Source organism: Urocampus carinirostris, chromosome 9, assembly GCF_059441175.1.
Source record: "Urocampus carinirostris isolate Australia breed hairy pipefish chromosome 9, RoL_Ucar_1.0, whole genome shotgun sequence".
Classification (NCBI taxonomy): domain Eukaryota; kingdom Metazoa; phylum Chordata; class Actinopteri; order Syngnathiformes; family Syngnathidae; genus Urocampus; species Urocampus carinirostris.
In genome coordinates this window covers 6,049,839-6,071,225 of record NC_142357.1, presented here as the reverse complement: position 1 = coordinate 6,071,225, position 21,387 = coordinate 6,049,839, and the positions used below count along the sequence as shown (strand labels likewise).

The following is a 21,387-nucleotide window of genomic DNA, read 5'->3' as shown; positions in this document are numbered from 1 at the left end:
TTTCATTGTGGAACTGCATTCCTTGAACAGTTAAAATTAATGTATTCACAGTTTGCGTCCCTATTACTTGCCCAGAGAGTTTGGACACTCCATTGCTGTTATTGTTTACATCCCACCACGCGCTGATACGGAAGTAGCGTGTGACGTCATCCACTCTGCTGTTGCCAAACTACAAACACAGCAGCCCGAGGCCGTCATGTTGATCTCTGGGGACTTCAATCAAGTGACTCTGGATACAACACTGCCCTCTTTCTTCCAGTATGTGGACTGCAAAACCAGGGCTAATAGGACTATTGACCTGCTGTATGCAAACATTAAGGACGCATATAGTGCTATGCCACTGCCTGCCCTCGGGAAAGGAGACCACAACCTCACTCTGCTTGAACCTCATTAGAAACCAAAAGTGAGGAGGCTACCAACAACCACACGCTCATTCAGGAAATGGTCTACTGACGCAGAGCAGGCTCTGAGAGACTGCTTTAGATGTACGGGCTGGGATGTCCTGCTCGGGTTCAGCAGTGGGGACATTGAGGTGGTGGCAAACTGCACTACTGACTACATCAACTTCTGTATGGACAATTTTGTTCCTGTAAAAACTGTACGCTGCCATGCCAACAACAAACGCTGGATAACGAGCGACGTCAAGTGCCTTCTGAACCAAAAGAAGAGGGCCTTTAAAGATGGCGATCAGCAGAAGCTAAAACGAGTACAGAGGGAGCTCAGAGTCCATCTCCATGAAGCGAAGGAGCAGTACAGGAGGAAGTTGGAGAAAAAGCTGCAGAACAACAGCATAATGGAGGTGTGGGAAGGGATGAAGACATCGCCGGCTGCAGCACCAAGCGGGGTGTGGCCGTGGACGAAGATGTGGGGAGGGTTAACCAGTTAAACAACTTTTTTAACAGGTTTGAACACCCCAACTCGTTCTCACCCCAGAGTACTGCAGCTACAGTAGAGGATGTAGTTACGTTATGCAACCGTTAGATGGTGCTGCGCTAAAGGGAATGTCAACAAAACAGTCAGATAGGTCAGTCAAACTCTATTAATAGATAACAAACAAGCTTTCCACAACTCCATTCACTCCCAAAATGAATAAACAGCCGTTTTATTATTTTCTCCTAGGTAAAGCATTTTCGTGACACATCTTTAACATCTTTGAACAACAGCAAGGCATAACATTTTACTTTTCCTCCATTTAGTCAACACGCAAAAAAACGTCTGATACTGTTATGGTAAATTAAACGTTAGTGCAATCGCAATATAGTGACACTCGTAATGTGCAAAAACAACAAGTGAAAAACAATAACAGTAAAGCAATAACATAATAACTGTACGTTGTAGTGGGTTTTACATAATTCACCCATGGAACCATTGTTCAGTTAGCGAGTTCCTAGGGGGACTCTTAATTCTGCCGGCTAGAGCCACTCTCGTGTTTTGGTTTGTTTTGTAAGTTTCGATTGCAAGTTTAAATGTCATTAAAGCAGCTTTCATTGGCACTTTTGTTTGACACTCCGCCTACGACTCCCGTCTCTGCCCGCTACAACGTAAACACACACCAAGTAGGACCATCTCTGAATTCTTTAATGTTAAGTTCCCGTGCCAGCGCTGTGGCCTTCATTCGAATAGTCATTGTACTGACACTTCTACTTTCTGCTCTTTGTTCAACAACCCACTGTTCAAGTGTGTCCTCTAACTGTGGCCATCTCGCTTTTATTGCCACGGAAACTTTGTTTATTCTTCCTTACTTGGCGATCGATTCATTAATGTTGAATTCTCTCGCTGCTGCTCTATTCCCGTGTTCTACTGCGTGACTGATCGTCTTGAGTTTAAACTGTGCGTTGTAAGCGTGTCTCTTAATAGGAGCCATTTCAGGGTCTTTATACAAACGCACAAATAAAAGAGAATCGTTGTTTAATATTTCCCAGTATGCACAGCGCACTTCTTCTTCTACGCGAAAAATGGAGTCGGTGGCTGCTTACCGTAAGTTGCGAGACCTTGTAATTCAATATTGATCCATATATAAGGCGCACCGGATTATAAGGCGCATAGTCAGCTTTAAAAAAAAAAAACAACACATTTTATGTGCGCCTTATAGTGCGGAAAATACGGTAATCAAATGCCTTTTAATATGTTATCTGGTGTATATTACTGGTGCTCTAGTGGTCAGATTTTGGTGCCCTCACTGACGCGACCTGAGTTCAATTCCCATTGCAATGAAAGTTTTGTGAATTATTTCAGTGATGTTTTTTGATTGATTAATCATTGCACAAATACAGTGGTATACTGTATCATCCGTGTAATATTCAATAAATACTTTGTGGATTTCCAATTTCATCCACATCAAGGGTTATAGGGGCACACTTTCAAATTTCTGGACAATTTGCGGATTTTAGGTGCGCCCTGTAGTCCGAAAAATACATGCATAATGGTTTCATGCAATACAGTGATCGACAGCACAAATGTATGAACAGTATGCAAGCATGACGAATGAGCGGGTGCATTTCTTACCAGTGGAGGACGGCTGTGCCCGGAGCATATAGGAGTCGTCTGTATGGTGCTCCAGGTGAGAATGGTTGGAGTTTTTCTCCAGAAGGGGGACCTGGCACTCCCTGATGGGTGGAGATGGGCCTGGGGAGGAATGGTGAGGGACGGACGAGGAAGACAGATGGGACGGAGGGAGCAGGGAAGAGGAAGAGGTTGGAGGCATTGGGCGACCTGGAGGATGGAAGGAGACAAATGCGAATGGTGAATGTTAGACGATACGGATGGCATGACTGACAGTGATGCTCTTGGCCAACAATTAAACATCGATGCACAATAACTAATTTAAGGAAATCCGGTCAAGTGTGACAAAAAACTTATCACAAAGACCATTTGGAAGCAGGATTTTAACAATTGTGCATAGTAACAAAAAACCACAAACTGTGTGAAGTTACAAAATTAGAATGGTTAAGTATAAAATAAACTTTAACCCTACCAAAGTTTGAATTTCAATTATATTATACAATGTTTTAATTTCATCGTTTGCAGTATAGTGACATTAAGGTTGAATATTTTTTTTAGTCTGGACATTGGACCGGTGTGAAGGTAGAATTTGGGGACATTTCCACTGACACATGTTTCCTTTTGTTATAGCCTGCCGTGTTCCGCACCTTTGGTATATACTGTAAATGATTGTCAGCCATTTTGAAAGCGTACTAAAAGCGAGAAGGTTTTTTTCAAAATGTTTTATAGTTAGGTTGAATTTTTGAATATTGAAAAAGCTGTAAAAATATTGTATTCGGTGTTTGAATTGCATTACCTTAAGAGCATAGTTTCCTTTCAACACTGACAAAAATACAACTAAAATACTTCTGTAATGCTTGGTTTATAAAACTTGTCAACTTATCAAGCAGATTTGTTGCCGGATGTCCTGTATTGAATTTGGTTGTACGAAGTACATCTATTGGTTGTATATTTAATGTTACTAAGGAGACAATAACATAATTTCGACAGAGTTTTATGTACAAATAATTAGCTGATGTGGGGTAACATCACTGATGTGAAATTGTATATTTAATACTACTAAGGAAACATTAACAAAATTTTGAGTTTTATGTGCAAATAATTAGCTTCTGTGGGGTAACATCACTGATGTGAAATACATTTATTGAAATAAATACATTCAAAATGACACAAAAATAACCCCAAACTCTCATTTTCATGTTATTTTCCTACTATAAAATAATTATATTTTTAGTAATTGCATTTAATCTGACTTTGGAAAAAAATGTAATTTAAGTTTTTGCATTTAGAATAGAATAGCATTTAGTGTAATTGATTAAACCCCATTCAATTTCTATAATGAAGGATGTACCCAAGAACATCCACATTTTAAATGGGCCAAATCTTGGGACGCTTGGACACAATCAGGCTGTCCCATACACCAGAGACAAAAGACGGATAGAGAGAAATCATTTTACTCTCCAAAGGTTTGCAAATCAAGGACAAAGACAAATCTAATACAATCTATTTAGAGAAAGCTCAAAATATAGAGTAATTATATCTGCCATATTTTTGCTCAATCCATCAACAATACCACAGGAATGAGGACACTGAGTTCAAACAATTCACTAAAGAACTCAGCTTATTATCACCACTAATTAAATAGTCAAACAAAGAGGCTGCCACACAACCGTAATCTTTTATTTTCACCTTATAGCCTTTGGCTTTAAAAAAACGTTCTTTTGACGGCATTAAAATTAAAAACAAAACAAAAGCAAAACAAAACAATAAAAAAAACCTCAGTAATACTGTAGGTTGTTTTGCACCTTTGTGAGGTAGAATGTGTGGGGGCAGGAACTAGACACAGGAACCCTGTGAGCTTTCATCCATTCATCTTTTGTCATTTCTCTAAGAACAGGGAGGTTACAATGGATGACCTTCACTTCTGCCGCATGATTTTCTACACAGAAGAAAAAATAATGCAGAAAATGTGCCTGAACCTTAAAGAAAGAGGCCTGCTATGATAAATAAAAATGGCTACTAGTGTTAATGTGGACGCCAGTATTTGTCTATATCACAGGCGTCAAACTAAAGGCACATCATATTAGGCTAGTGACCCCATGATAGCTACCTGTGCTGTTTTATGCAAATAGTCTTCACTTTTTCAACAATAACAAATGAGGATTCAAATGTTTATTTTTACAACTAAGTTAATTTTGAGTAGGAACTGAATATAACGAGGAGACATCAATGGAATTTGAACATGTGAGGAGAACAGTGGAGGACCCCAACCTCAGATACGAAATTCCAACCTGTCATAAAAGCACATCTGCTCTAAAAGGTGTGGTGATCCAAGAAAGGCTGAGAGTGACAATGATTCAAACAGTGCACACTAGTCAAAACAATGAAAAAGAGAGAGGTATAATAGTCAAAAACACAAACTAGAATCCTATACAATCAAATTAATTGATCTTTAAGCAACCTTTCTGAAAATGGTATAGAAACAACTTTAAAATGTTCGCTGTCTTCAGATTTAGGCCTTAATTTATTTTAATCAACGTGTAGATATACAAAACGTTTGAAACAGCGTCAAATGAGATATTAAAGTATAAAAATAAACTTGACACAATTGAATTGCAAATTAAGGGCCCTTTAAGGGATAATTGAGATTTTATCACATATCTTTGGTGCATCAATGCAAAATGAGTGAATTTAATTATAGCACTTTCTTTCCTTCTACTTATACTGCAAAATCAAATACATGCTTAATTAGCTAACCATTGAGCTCATTTCAAAATGTTTATTTTTTGAGCTATTTTATACTTTACTGTTGGTTGATTGGATCCCTCAACCAGTAGGGTTGTAGGGGCACCATTTCCTGTCGTGTCTTGGGCAGGTACAGCCTGGTGGCGGCTATCCCTCTCCAGGCCAACATATGTTTCCGCCCAATCTCGAACTGGGGAACTTTTGTGTGTTAGGCAAACGTGCCAAGCAATAAAACGTTAAAAATAACAAAGTATTTTCTAGATAAATAATGATAATAAAAATGATGACAATGAAAATAACCTCAAATATGAAGTAAATAATTAAAAACTAAAATCCAATAACTAAATCTAACTAAGTCAGTATAATTGCAATCGGATATGAATGATTGGCTGGTAGTTTATAACTGTTTAAGTATTATTGTTTTATCTATAAAACATAATAGAAAAACTGTCAAATAATACTTTATTTCATGCTATTGCAACAGACGTTTTGCTCATATTAAGATGTATCTCTTCTCTGTTATTTAGAACTCAACCAAAAATGTAATACGATGAACTTGTATCTTTTGTAGCTCATGTTATTATCTGGGGTTAAAAACTATACGTATTTTCAATTATCAGTTATCTAATTGTCTAAAAGAAAGCTTCTCTTAGATACTGCAATGAAAAAAAGGCTTGGAATCACTTCTTCACAGTGTATGTAGCCCAAAATGTTCTGACAATGAGGGACAGCCCGGAGTGGACTTTATCAGCTTAATTCAGTGACGGGGAAATCCAATGTGTATGCAAGTATGAATTCCATTGTTTTTCTTTTCATCCTTTCTACTAATTGCTATCCCCAAAATATTTCCTTTGACAAGTACAAATCCATACATTTCCTATAAAGTTGGAAAGTTGTCGTAAACATAAAAATGCTTTTCCGGTAAAACACAACATGTTACAATTGCATTGCTTTGCAATAAAAACTTACTTCGACATAAACGAGAAAACATAGCAGTCGGGAAAACACATGACGAAAAAAAAAATAATATACAGCATGATATACATCACCATGCTTATTTAATATTCATGTCACAGCTGCTGGGGGTGTTTAAATCCCGGTTGTCATCCAAAGATGAACAGAGGTAGCTAGCAGCCTGGCATGCCATGCCGAAACATCAGAGCATCATATATCTTTTGGGCATAAGATTCTAGGGCAAAGCTGGTCTTTGCAATAGTGTAAATGATTAGCTCCAGAAAAAAAGACGTCTAAAATTGGGTGGCCTTTAGGTCATCCCACGTGGTCCAAATTTGGTCCACAAATAGGCATTGCCTCATTTGCCAAATGTAGTTTTGAAAAAGACAGTTTTTAAAATTTTCCGTTAAACTAAATAAAGCTGTCTCGTGAACAGAAACTCAGATTATTTTTTATGTATTTTCGGCTATGATCCAGCATGCCAGCTTTCTCTAGGGCGTCAACAGACAAATGGAAAAGAAAGCCTGTCTAAAAAACTCATTACCTACCCTGCATAAAATGACTGCGGCGACAACTTCTTTAGTCGGATTATTGCTCTCCATACTGGCTACCGAATCCTTACGCCCATACTGTGCCCACTAAATAATTCTTATATCTTACCAGCTCTTAGTTTTGGACTGTGTTTTTGTTGCCTGTTTTATCACAGACTCCCCATGTTTTTAATTCATTTATCTCCCATTTAAACTTCCCACTTGGTTTGTGTTTCTGCCTTTGGATCTTCACAGCCAAACCCTAACATTTTGAACATATGTTAAGCTCTTTTCAGTCCAAGCTAAGCTAAGATTGCTAATGCTAACTTTGGCTTCCTTTATTCCAGCTCATTCATTACCCATCTTTAACATTCCACAAATTCACATGCATTAAAGTTTTTTGCTGTGTGAACCGATTGCTCAAGTTGAAATATCCATCCATCCACTATCTACAACGCTTATCCTCACTAGGGTCGTGGGCAGTTAGAATGTGTAAAGATATAAATAAATGAATAAATAAATAACACGAGTTCTCTAAGAGTATGTTAGTTGATGTTGATCACTTTCTTGTTCACGCTGTGGTAAACATACATTTTGTGCCGCATGCTATTAAAAAAATAATTTCTCGAATAATTTCAATCTTGCTGATATCAAAGATTTCTTGGTTTGAACAAATTTATTGACACTAAAACAGAAAACAATCATGACAATCTCAACAGCAATTAAGCACATTCACAATATTATATTCCAATATTACGTTTTTAACAGCAAACACAAAGTGAGGTTTGAACAAACCTTCTCGAAAATCAAACATATTCACAATTTCATTATATAACATCTTTGTTAGTGTCAATAGATCCGTCCAGGCCAAAATCGATTGTCCTCGGTCTGAACAAATCCACTGACACCAACAGCAGCAAAACACAGCCATCAAGCATATTCACAATTTTTTTATATTTGACAATATGACGTGACGATACGACGTTTTAACATTTTTTCCTAGCAGCGAACATGACACTGTCCAAAGTTATTTTGGAAAACAGCACGGCCTATAGTGTTAAAGGGCAGTGTGTTTTATTTAGTGCCTTGTAGAAGAAAATAAAATGTCGTTCATTAAAAAAAATGTATTGAGTTAAGTAATAAACAAAATGACATAAACAATCAAATAAAATGCATTTTTGGAATAATTATAGGTGAAGATATAAACATTTATCATACATAAGATGTGCCTCACCTAAAGGGGGCAGAAAATTATTCACCATTTCCTGCTACAGGTATCCAAAAACCTAAAAAAGGTTGTTCAAAAAATATAAAATACAATGGTGAAATTTGGTTACTTTGAATCCCCGTAGTTTGTATTATTTTTTGTGCTTAAAACTTGGTTGCACTACACCAGTAGTATCCAACATGACGCCAGTGGGTACTAGGTAGCCCTTAAGAAAAGACTATTACTACACCACCCCCTGATCTAAAACTTACATGAGGGAAAGGGGAAACTCAAAAACCTCAACATGAGGATAATGAAGAAACATTGAGAGGGGACCACACATGAGGTAATCCCCCTTCCAGGATGACCAGGCTGCAATGCATGTTGCAATAACAAATAATACACTGATATTGTCAACAGAAAATATAGGTCATTCATAAGCTAGAGAATAGAAGTATGTTTTAAGCCTAGATTTAAACAGTTCCACTAAGGTTGCGGATCAAATCTCAGGGGGCAGAGCATTCCACAATTTCTACGAAATGTTTTTTTTAACTAGCATGATGACAAAGCCAATTTTGACTCTACTTCTAAAACACGAAACCTAAAATAGAAACAATGTTATTCTAGAAATATCACCCCGAAAGGTAATAAAAAGTAGCTCTCAGCTCACCATTCAGCGACGTTTAGTGGCCAAATAATACACACTGTTGCTTAAATGATGCTAAAAACAATGTTTATGTAGTTGAACAATTTTTGGTGTAATTCCTTTTTATGTAAAATAAATGCTCTTACTACACAAACAAATATGGTACTTACAAGATAGACTGCTTAGTCGCTGTATGTATGAATGTACAGACATTTTCACAATGAGTAAAAAAAAAAGACATTAGATTGATTACATTTACTTTTGAAAATTGGCGTTTCTTTTAGTTGGTGTGCCCAGCAAATGAGACCATCAAACAGAGCAGTTGAACCAAGTCCCATCACCGTGAGGCACATTAATCAATACAGGTGCCATCTTGGTTTTATAGAGATGTATCTGATAGAAGAGGAGCCAGACTGATGGATCTACTCTGTCCTATAGAGGCTTCCAACGTGTGTCAGGAAAACCAAAGCTGACATCGATCTCCAGCTCTGCATTAACCGCACCCCAGAGAGGAGACCGGCTTTTGTCTTCTATATGGGTATGCATCTGCGCATGTGCTGTTTCAGTCAATCTCCAGTATAAACTGAGAAAAAGTGGATCAACAATGGCAAAGAAAACATCATAACAGGCATGAGGGGATCGTTGCAGCAGACTGATATTAAGGCAATTGGAAGGGGCAGGGCTTCTGTACGGGTCTTGCGATTAACTAAAACGATATTGATAGTCCAGTAAAACTTAACTCCAGTAGCGTTAGGTGAATGATTTAATGTTTGTTTTTCTGTTTTTCGGACAGTAAAAACTGCTGATATTTTCTGTGATATAAAGAGGGATGGATAATAAGTAAACCACATGTTCCCTTTTAACTATCGGACTGGTGCAAAGAGCTGAGGATGAGAATGCCAGGATTGTGTGGTAGTTTGATAATTATTATTGCCTACAGTCGTTTGTTATTTTTGCTCACTGTTTGCAGTTTCTACTATTATGCGCTGATTACATTATTGTCACTGATGCCCAATCTTGTTGCTGTTCTTTTATTTCCATACTTTTTATTTGCACCTGATCTGCTTTTTGTAGCCTATGGGATTCAATAAAAAGAAAGGGCTCAGGCATGGATCTTTGGAAAAGGTTTGGTCGTTTTTCCATATTGAATGTTTTTGTACGGCCTTCTCCTGTTGCATATTGAATGTTTTTTTAGGGCCTTCTCCTGTTCTCCTTGCAAGTTCATAATCTATTGATGTCTAAACCGAGGGTCTCCAACACGGTGCCCGGAGGCACTAGGCCACTTCTTAGAGCAGCTGAGTAGCCAACAGAAAGAAAATAGCCCATCAATGATGAAATAGGGTTTTCTTAAACATTTGATTTCTAACTGACATCAGATACTATTCACATGATTTAGGTCTTTAAAAACAATGTTTTAGTGGTTGACTATGCATATTTTAACCCTTTACCCCTTCTAATTACAATCTGTTAATAGCATAATAATCACATTGTAAAAACATAGTAATAACACAAGTAACCTTCTTGTGTTTTTCAACTGTGCATTTGTAAAAAGGGCAGGATAACAATACAGTTACTTTCCACGAACCGAAAAATAACACAAACGCCAAACACACACCAATTTAAGTGCAAAATATTTAAAAGACACCACACTGCTACTTTTAAATTTTGTCTTTTAAATCCAGATGCTAACAGATACAAATCGTAGTTTTGTAGCAAATGTTGTGGTTAAGAGAGACATTCATGCACCGCACGTGAGTGCAATCATATTGCATTAAACAGCGCTTATTGGATTTCTATTTTAAGTAAAAAAAAACATCACAATAAGAATTTCCTCAAATACTCTTATTTTGATAAATGGCAGTCAGCAAATACAGATCCAGTGTGTGGTTTTGGCAACATCCATAGGACATATTTAAAACCGCAAGTCATTGTTTGATGGGAAGCTGCTCATTTTGCTCTTGAGCTTCTCAGCAGTGTCTCACAGGCCGGAGTAAATCCGTTGGCGAGCCTGATCTCAGCAGCGGGCCGTATGTTTGAAACCACTGATGAAGAGGTAAACATCTAATAAACACCTACTCATGTGTGTATGTGTGTGTTGTGTTTGTGCATAAACACAAGTCTACCTTATTCCTGCATGCTATTAATGATCAGGAACACTTTTGATTGAGTCTGGACTCACATTTGTGAGGTTGTGTATTTTTTGGGGATAGTTATTAATATTTTAAATCACATTAATTACAAAAAGACCCCAAAAAATGTTACGGTGGGCCAAAAGCAATTAAGAGGACTTTAATCTCTTTAGCAATTATGCTGCGGGGCATCCTTAACTCTGTCATTTCTGCCCGCTACATTTTCCAGAAAGGTCAGTGGAAATTGGTTTGTGTTATTAGAACAAAAGCTTGGAAAGGGCCTTGCGTGATTCTCTTGACAATCAGACGCTTGCCATCTTTTAGCCGCCTCCCTTCACCAACCATCTGGATGAAATTTGCCGTGCAACTCTGTTTTTAAATCCAACATGTTGCAATTAGTACGACCACTTGATTGTTTTTCTAAGTACAGCACACACGTGGTAGAAATACAAAGTGGCGTGACACCACATGACTTGTGTCTGTAACACCATTGAGGTACACTGATTAGTTCATCCCTAATAATACAAACAATATTTGAAAATTTAGGTGTTTAAGCCCACCGCGACTTTAGCAAAAAAATAAAATAAAATAAAATCACTGCTCGATGATTGCTGGGATGGGCTCCAGCACCCCCGCGACCCTACTGAGGATAAGCGGTGCAGCTGATGAGATGAGATGAAAATCAGTGGGTGCCTCCTACGAACAAGGTGTCCTACTTCCTGGGATAGTTGTCTCCCAAAACATAACAGCTTTTATATAAGAGTAGGCGTTGTGTCAAAGGTAATATTTGATCATATAAATGGCAATATTTTATTTTCAAAGGGCTGAAAAAAATACAAGATCCATCCTACCTAGTGTAATTGTTTAAACTACATCCAAAAAAGATACTATCCCGTTTGCAGATAATAGACTCTATTTCTAGGACAGGCGTGGGCAAAATATGGCTCAGTCTGTCAGGCTTTTTGATCAGGCCCGCCGAACAAAAATGGCAAAACATATTATAATATATACAGTATAATGGTCGAAAAAGTACTATTATTTAAAATGTTGTCTAACTCTTGTCCCGGGTTTTCCTTTCTGTGGACTGCACTCAAAGATAATGTGCAAATAGCTGGCAAAATATTTTCAGTAAAGATGCTCTCATCCATCAAACCTATTAATCAAATTGAATGCCAAACCCACCCCCCCCCCCCCAAAAAAAAAAAAAAAAAAAAAAAAAAAAAAAAAAAAAAACACTTTTAAGCTATCCTTTAGCATGTTACATTTTTAAATCAGGACTTGAAAAGGGACTGAAAAGCGCTATAAAAATACAAACCATTTACCATTTTTTAAATTACCATTCTGTATGTTTCAAAACTAATTTGATGAAATGATCTCTCCATAATCAAATATAAAATAAAATCTAACATGCAAATGTAGATGAGAGCATGCAGTTTTATTCGTAAATACATATGAGAAAAAATGTATGAACCTACATTTTATTTTTTCCTTATTGTATTGTTGAGGTATGTCAACCAAGACTATGTTTTGTGTTTTGGCAGGTATCAAAAATCCAATCAATCATTCATTTCTTGTAGGACGGCTACCCAGGTGATTAGCATTTTTTTTTTTTTAACACAATGCGACCCGCCACTCAAAAAGTTTGTTCAACCCTGGTCTAGGAGCTCATGCATTTTAGATTTAGGTATTTATGTCAAATTCTGGCTTCATTTTATCAAACACAGTTTATGTAGTAGTATCAACCTTGCGTGCTGTAATATAAGACATTGAATGTATTGATATGTAGTCCAGTCTCAATCATTACCTTGTAATCTTTTTTTTTTTGCCTTGTCTCATCTCATTTTTCTCTTTGCAGGTTTTTTTTATGTGTTTTTCCTGTTTATCCTGGAGTGCATCGGCTCCAGCAACCCCACGGCCCTAGTGAGGATAAGCGGCGCAGAGAAATGGATAAATGGATGGATGCCGGATAACTATGACTAATCTTGTCGCAAATAATGTTCACTTTGTTGTTATCAATGACATCTATGTTATTCTATTCTATTCTATACAGTTCTGTTCACCTAAAGAAAAACAACTTGTAAGTAAAGAAAACATAATTATATTATGAATTGTTATTGTTTTTGCAGTGCACAATGCCACAGGTCTAGAGTAAAATTGTTAAACTTCATTTAGCGGACATACAGCAATAAAAACGTTCATAAAAGACGAGATAAACATTTGCTCCTGCAATTCTGCTACGAGGGCTTGACTCCATTCTATCACAATGCCTCTCCTCTCTGTCCTTGTCACTATTTCTGTCCCTCCTTTCCCTTCCTTGTGCTGTCCATCCGTCCCCCACATCTGGCTGAGGTGAGGCATGGCTGGCTGAGGAGGGTGCGGAACGACAGCTGGAGCCCCGTCCAAAAAGGATAGACAAATTACTCCTCTAACGAGAGCCGTTTATCATCTCTTCATCCATGCCATGAAGCTTTGACGTTGCACCTGGATGGCAATACTGGAAAAATGATTCCATAATTCCACTTTGTTGTTGCACGTCGCTCTGCTACCTCGTCAACAATGTTGGGAGTACCGTGTTAAAAAGGAACACAATTACTTTTCTCGATAACAAGTATTGTAGCTGTGGCTACAACATGGTGTGTTACTCTGCTACTTTTCAAAAGCACATCATGAAACATCCAAGAAGAGTGGGTGCGTTTTTATCTACCTACAAAAGTCAACTCAAACAGTTACGGTGGCGCACATGAAGAAGGCTCAAACCGGGAAAAGCACAATGTACGAGAGCACATAAGGTCGCCCTATTGATATTTTCATATGCTTCCTACCATATATACCCACATCTAAGCTGCATTTACAATTATAAAATAAAATAGTGAAATCAGGGGGTCATTTTATATGCACATATTTGATGTGTACTCCAATAGCAAATGGTAGATAGCACAGGGGAAGGGGGTGTGGCTTATACAGGAACAACAAAATCAATGGGGCGAATTTGAGTACATAATGTGTAGAATTGTGGTCATTTTATCTGTGAAATTCTTTTTAAAAATTCACCGTTTCTGGATAATTTTTAGAACCAGGGGAAGTAACTCGTCACTGTAAATAATTACTTTTTTTCAGTAACACGCCCTACATTGCTCTTTAATGATAAAAAAAGAGATAGGGAGAGTGTAGAAAATGGTCCAGTGAAGCGTGCAGAGAAGGACGGGTAAAAAGAGGAACGGGCACACCTACACTGGTACATTTCAGAGCACTTTCACCACAGATGCCAGCACAGATGTTGGACTGAGGGGGAGCTGTCAGTCAGCATCTTTGCAGCGCACATGCGGAAGGCGATACAGCTGCTGACACAACGGGCCCCTTTTCCTCGTTATCTGCCGCTTCCATCTCATCTTCATCGCTTCCTTTCTGCTCTATTCATGCCTTTTCCTCGGGATGTAATAGTGCAGCGCACCTGTTGTGCGAGCGAGCGCAACAAATGGATGCCGGGCGTGGCAGCTATCATGAAGTGCTTCCTGTCTGCTTCTCAAATCTGGAATGTGCGCTGTCACAGCCTGGCCTGCTTCTGTAATCAGCACCACTGCAGGGAAGGAGGGATTAGACGAGCACACGGAAAGTGTGATAAGGGCGTCATTTAAGAGACGTGCAACCGTGCGACAGACAGCGGTTCAATTAATAAAGTTGGGCTTTCGCAGCCTAAAGAGGCGATGGAATCGCCGGATCAGGCTTTGATGTGCAACACAGTCTAAGTTCTTCTCTGGCCTCCGGTTCGCCTTTTTCTCTTTCATCTGGATTGTGTTACTTCATCACACTGTGGGCTGCCACTCTTTTAAAAAAAACATACCTACGTCCAGGGGTTGGATTCAGTCATCCACTTTAGACCATAATCAACTTTTTGGCTAATAAACCAGTCCAATCATATGGATTTTATGTGATGTCAGTCTTTTTAGGAAATTAGCCGAAAATATGCTTTAGCTACTTTTAAAATACAATCATCAAGCTACAAACTAACACAAAGTAACAGCTATGTAAACACATCAAAGGAGGCCTATCTGATGGCATAAACTTTTTGGAACATTTGGTTCTTTTTCAAAAGCCTGTTCCTCTCTAAAAACTGTTTTAATACTCGCCTCAAGTACATTTTGAACTGTTGAGACTGTGAGTTCATTTTCTTATATAAGTTTGTAGTAAGGTGATACAATTAGCATTCATGATAGAGGCATATTTGAGGAACATCGTTTATCTTCAATTATCTGAAAGTTTCAATTGTGTTTCTTGTCTTTGAATGCACCACGAGTCCACTGGGTGCTCTGCTTGTGGGATATGGGTTTTCCAAAAACAAGGTCCCACTTCTTGCTGACAATCGTCTCCCCTAAAATAACCTATGTAATAAAATAATTCACCATTGTCTTCTTATAAGCAAGACATATTTGTTTATTGTGAAAATGCTTCACCTGAAATGATTTTTATCCTTTGAAAAAAAAGAAAAGGGAAAAAAAAAGTATATATATGTATATATATATATATATATATATATATATATATATATATATATATATATATATATATATATATATATATATATATATATATATATATATATATATATATATATATATATATCATCTCATCTCATTAGCTGCACCGCTTATCCTCAGTAGGGTCGCAGGGTGCTGGAGCCCATCCCAGCAATCATCGGGCAGTGGGCAGGGGACACCCTGAACTGGTTGCCAGCCAATCGCAGGGCACACGGGGACAGACAACTCACTCGCTCAGTCACACCTAGGGACAATTTGGACCGGCCAATTCACCTGAAATGCATGTCTTTGGAAAGTGGGAGGCAACCGGAGTGCCCGGAGGAAACCCACGCAAGCACGGGGAGAACATACAAACTCCGCACAGTAAGGCCGGGAGCTGGATTTGAACCCACGCAGGAGGTTTTCGAGAACAAAATATACTGTCTCCACCCGACACTTTATAGGGAAAATATAACGCTGATACGTGAAAAGTATAAGATCATTGCAAAAATACCTATAGTTTATTGTGGAAGTGTGTGGCATTATTTACATAAATAAAGAACTTGGCCAACATTCGTGCAAAAATATGCCAGTGAAGTCACACATAATTGGAGTTCAAAACATCATCTGTGTAAGTAAACAGCACTTTCTTTTCACAACAATGTGCTAGGAAGGATGCTTTATTACAAATAGGCCGAGGTGTAACTTGCAATGTATCTCCTCCATTGTTCTTCGACTGCTGGCAAGTGTTAGCTTGCCACTGTAAGTGCTCGCTGGCCGCCCCACACGCTCGCCCACATTTCAACCTCAGTGGTGTTGGTGTCATTGTTGTTTATTGCTTCATGTGGCTTTGCTCTGATCGGATTGTTTTCTCTTACAGACTGGCGGTTCTTGTGCTATACTCAGGGGAGAACAGAAAAAATGTGTTTGCTTCCTAAATGACCACGATAGGCTGTTGTGCTGTGCAGGGATTTTGCAGCTCAGATACATGTTTTAAAATACTTAGGGTAAACAATGGAAAAAGTTAATTGTTGTACTGGTTGCCAGACTGTCGCAGCAATTAACCTGCAAAGCATGTTTTTTGGAGTGTTGTAAGAAACCCATGCAGGCACAGAGAAAACATGCAAATTCCACCCAGGGACGCTGGTAGCGGGAATTGAACCAGGACGCCTGAAATCTCAGGAAAACGTGTATACCACTAACCCATGAACCTACATCATATTCATAATTTATTGGACATACACAAAAGCAATATAAACTGTAGCATAGAAAAGAGTTTCATTGTTTTAACTTATAAATGAAGTCTATTTTTCTTCTGAATAAAATCATCAATAAATAGGAGATCTTCTATTATGTAATGAAAAGTCGATGCAATAAGAAAAACATTACTGGATGGTTCAGCTTGTGGTTAGCTTGCTAATACTTTAACTAATTCTATTGTATGAGTTTGATTTGTATGCCAAATCAGAACCCTTGGTCTTACTATCGCCATTTGTCAGACCTCACTCATATATACAGCTAAACAACAATAGTATATGGCAATAGTCAATACTAAGCAAGTATCATGTATCAACTCCAGAATAAAAGCTACCCTGGCCTTGACTTGTGTTAAATTTAAAGTTGCCCCATCAAAGCAAATTTGAACTGAACATATTCCAACCATTATTCTCGGTATGTAACAAGCATGATGACAGACATACACTAATTTGCAGTGTGCACCTCTGGCTATACTAATACAATAATGTATTTTTTGGGGGGATGCTATATTAAGAGAACTGTGAAGAAAATATAAATTGTTTTTTGGACCTTATTCAATGATTATAAAGTGACAACTTAGTTAATTCTATAAAAAAATGTTTTGAAAGCATCCAGCAACGCGACCCAGCAACCTGTTGCATATATCAGGATGCTAAAGGTAAAAAAAAAAGAAAATATTTTGATTTATCGCCACAACTGTCAGAGTAACAAAGCAACCTCCTGCAAAAGATAATCATGTTTTATGTAGTACTGAAACAGATGCCAGAGTAATTATGCAAAAATATAATTTGGAAATGCACAGTAAATCATAGTGTCCCGAGGCTCTGTAGCAGAACAGCAGTCATGCACCTCTTTAGAGATTCTGAGTTTACTTTAGAGTTGCACAGGAAAAATAAAAAGTTTAAAATTAGTTAAACGTTTACTGTCGAGTGAAACATTTTTGTTAGAATAATATAGTTATTTTAGTTTTTCATTCATTTTGTGGATAATGCTACATTATTATACTTTATTTTCTTTTTTTTGATGTTTTTTCTCTTTTCCCCTCACTTTTCTTGCAAGTTTCTTTATTTTTCACTTTTTTTTCTGCATTCGCTTCCTTTTTTCCTATCTACTTACAAGATTTGTTATTTTTGTTTTTCCTTTTCTTTTTTTCTTTTGTTTCTTTCTTTATCATTTTTGTCTTCAATATTTTGTGATGCATTTCCACTTGTTAAGTCATTTAACGCATAATGTCACATAATACTAGTTGTATTGTCCCTGTCAAGGTTCACGTGGCAAAGGCTTTATTTTGAAAATAAATAACAAAACCCTCGACATTTTCGGCTTACTGTACAAGCAAAGCACTGCATTTGTCTGCATCTTATAATTGAAACTTGTTATGCCGTATTAACTAAGACAGACGTGCAGGTATGTTTTTGCATGTCTTCAGGTTTTCGTGCTAGGATGCGACAATGCGTTTGCGCCTTCCATTGTCAGATGTCCCCTGCGTAACTTAGGGCCACCCTGAAGGCTGCATTACCATATAAATAACATATATGTTGTTTCTGTTGTGGTAGATTGATGGCATCGTTATGGATTCTTTCTTTGGAGCCTTATTGAAAGCAGTCAAAATAAATAGCCTTCGCTCTCCATATAAAGCCCACAAGCACGGCCACCAAGAAGATTCCCATTCTCCTGAAAGTGTAGGGATATGAACACGCACAGGTGCATTCTCTCAGCCTTCTATTACATCTAAACATGCTCTTTATAGACACAGAGGATCTGCAAGTGAATCATCATGTGCATCGACTCGTACAAGTTCATACGCAAAGAGATGCCACTGAGTTTAGAAAATCAACTATTTATGGGTATGGTGGAAACATTTGTTGACCTGCAGAGGCCAAAAGGCTGTACTTGCCCAAGACCCGCCACAGCAAACGGAGCCCCAACCCTAGTGGTTGAGGAGGAATCCCTACCAACCCAACCCAATTATAAAAGCCGGGTAAAATACATCTTATAAATTGGGTTCTTTTTTTAAACATTGTGTGGGATTACTTAACAAATCCCAAACATTGTCTCAGGTTAAGTTCACATAAAATGAAGACTTGTTTTTGCTTGTTAAAAATAGTTGATAAAATTAAATAAAATACATTTGCCTTTACAAAAAAATCAAGGTAAGAATAGAAAAATAAAACAATAAAGAATAAAATTTAGTTATTTACATTTAAAAAAAATACATGTTAAAAGCAGAACAGTCTTCTAATAGAATATTGATTGTCGCATGTAAGTAAGTATCATAAGATAAATATTTGACTTTTAAGATAAATATGAAAACAATTCTCAAATAGGTGATATACTACTATATTATTTATTTATATATTTTTTCCCAGTCTTTCGCAGGTTTTTATTTTTTTATTTTTTTGTATCCTTTGCGGTAAGATGCAGGATAATCATGTCATCTCTTTCTAGGTGAGCCTCATGTTGGGTGCATGCAAAATATATTTCTTGATTTCCAAGTATTTAAAAAAATGCACGTTTATATGATAGTTCATGTATTTTTGCTTATTTTTTTCATAATAATATTGTTGTTTTTTTCATGAATGATTTGGGTGTTTGTAATACATAAAGTCCCTTTAAAATGAGAAAAACACTAAACTAAATATAAAGACTTCAGTGTTTTTCACTTTTGTTTGTTTCTCCTGGAAAACATCGATTGAAAATCTCTCTCTCTCTCTCTCTCTCTCTCTCTCTCTCTCTCTCTCTCTCTCTCTCTCTCTCTCTCTCTCTCTCTCTCTACCTACCTACCTACCTACCTACCTACCTACCTACCTACCTACCTACCTACCTACCTACCTACCTACCTACCTACCTACCTACCTACCTACCCTGGTCATATCCCTCGTGAGGGGTGACCGACAAGTAAGACAAACACAAAAACAAAGAAAAGAATAAAAAGAAAAAGTAGCAAAAAACACACCAAAAAATGACCATGGCCACCCCAAATGCCCGAACACCCAAACAAGTTAAGCACCTCGGCATCCAAGGCGGTCATGCTTTCGTCCCTCCAGATGAAACGGGAAGCAAGAAAGCGGCCATGCCACATCATACAAGTGACCTGCCCATCCCTTAGAACACGTCTAAACATCCCACTATTCTTTCTCAGTGCCTCTCCACTCATTCCTTTCACCAACAAGAGCTCTAGCTTCCACTATATTTAGACCTCTTTCCTGCAGTGCACTATATCACCATCCATCCACGTCAATCACAGATTTTTTTTTCAAGTAGAAAGAAAGTTAAAATGTAATAATAATAATAATAATAATAATTTCCTTGTATTGTCATTCTGTGTAACAATGTACACAGAACGAAATGTCGATTGCACCTGACCCGTTGTAGCGAGCCGATGCAGCCGCAGCCAACAGAGGGCGCCGCCGACCACTTTTTAAGTCTTAGGAATGACTCGGCCGGGGCGCGAACCCGAACCTCCCAATATAATAAGAGCAGTAATGGTTGAGCGATCTGCCAACACAATAAGATTCCTAGCAGTGCATTATTAAAAAACGTTTACTCATTATTATTATATTTTTTTTTTTTATCCAAGATAACTTTTTAATGGTTTCCAATTAATTTGTTGGACGTGTTTGGTATGCAGTTGATTTTTTAATGTCACTGGCTGACTGGACAGAATCACTGGTAATAAACACGGCCTTGCCGAAATTAGTGTGCGCCATAAAAAAGATGTGCTTGCTATCCTTTAGCTGGGCACTGAAACGGAGCCCGATGGGAATTATAAGTTTTTTTTTTTTTAATCTGCCTAAGAGAGTTGTCGTTTTTTTTTATCACACAGCCCTCTAAGAGGCTTAATTTGCTTTTTAATGTTGTTGCTAATAACACATGCAGTATGTGTTATTTTTTATTAACCAGACAAAACGGGCAAATATACCAGTTTTTAAAAAATGTATACCTCCTCCATATGAAGTCAGTAGCTTGAAGCATGCACTATTTGCTGAAAACACAGATGCAAGTCTTTTTTCATGAGGATTTGTAAACTATGTCTTTCCTTTGCATATCCCTTAAAAGAAAAACTGGTCATGTTTGATTTCAAGAAGAGCACAAAGTGTAGAATAATAAGACAGCACTAAATGTCTACCACTCTAGCACAGTTTCCACGATTCTGTTCCTTGGAATAAACATTTTTTATGCATTGTATATATTTATCAATTATGAGTTTGTGTTACCACAGTAACCTGTGAAGAGCCTTTTGATTCAGAAACCCTGGACTATGGATCGTAAACGCGTGGAAATGGCTTTTTTTCATCTTTTATTTTTAATCAGGTTTAAGATTGAGATTTAACTTGCACCTATGGTGATGTCAACATTTTCTTCCGTCATTTAAAATGTTGATAAAAGCATTTTGTCTTGCGATTTGTGCAGTGAATGGAGATGTAGACTTAGCAGAAAAAAACAACCGCATTGACTTTGCAGGGAAAAAAAATGCAATTAGGCACACAGTTGGCTTGTTTCAGGCTGAAAATAATGTTATAATCAGGTTTGAATTTTACAACACTTACACTGCATTACAACAACCAGTATTTACCTCAGAGGGCCAAACCTGGGAGAAAAAAATAGTACATACTATATTAAAATATTATGGTAAAAACAATGTGTTTTATTTAAAGAGGGGTTCTCATTATGTGGACAGTGGCCTACACGAGATTAGTCGATCACGGGGAAATGTATTCAGTACTTTGTATTTTTGAGAAACTACCATCTAGCAATGAAATACAGCATGTTAGCGTGAACATGATCGTTGCTCACGGCAATAACAAAGAAGAGACCTCCAAATGTTGAAAACGAAATACAGTATATAGTAATTAATTAATTAAAATTCAGACATATATTTAGGAATAAGTATTTGCTTAGT

At 37.5% G+C, this 21,387-nt stretch overlaps 1 protein-coding gene across 4 annotated transcripts in view; it reads right to left on the bottom strand.

Annotated features, from left to right (window-relative positions):
• Positions 1-21,387, bottom strand: part of LOC148359176 (teneurin-2-like) — a 444,001-nt gene that overhangs the window by 145,896 nt on the left and 276,718 nt on the right. Inside the window, exon 5 of one of the 4 annotated variants that reach the window (XM_088344352.1) lies at positions 2,506-2,712. The exons of the other annotated variants lie outside the window; for them this stretch is intronic. Coding sequence (XP_088200478.1) covers positions 2,506-2,712 — 207 coding nt within the window. The remainder of the gene's footprint in view (positions 1-2,505; positions 2,713-21,387) is intronic. 4 annotated transcript variants of the gene reach the window in all.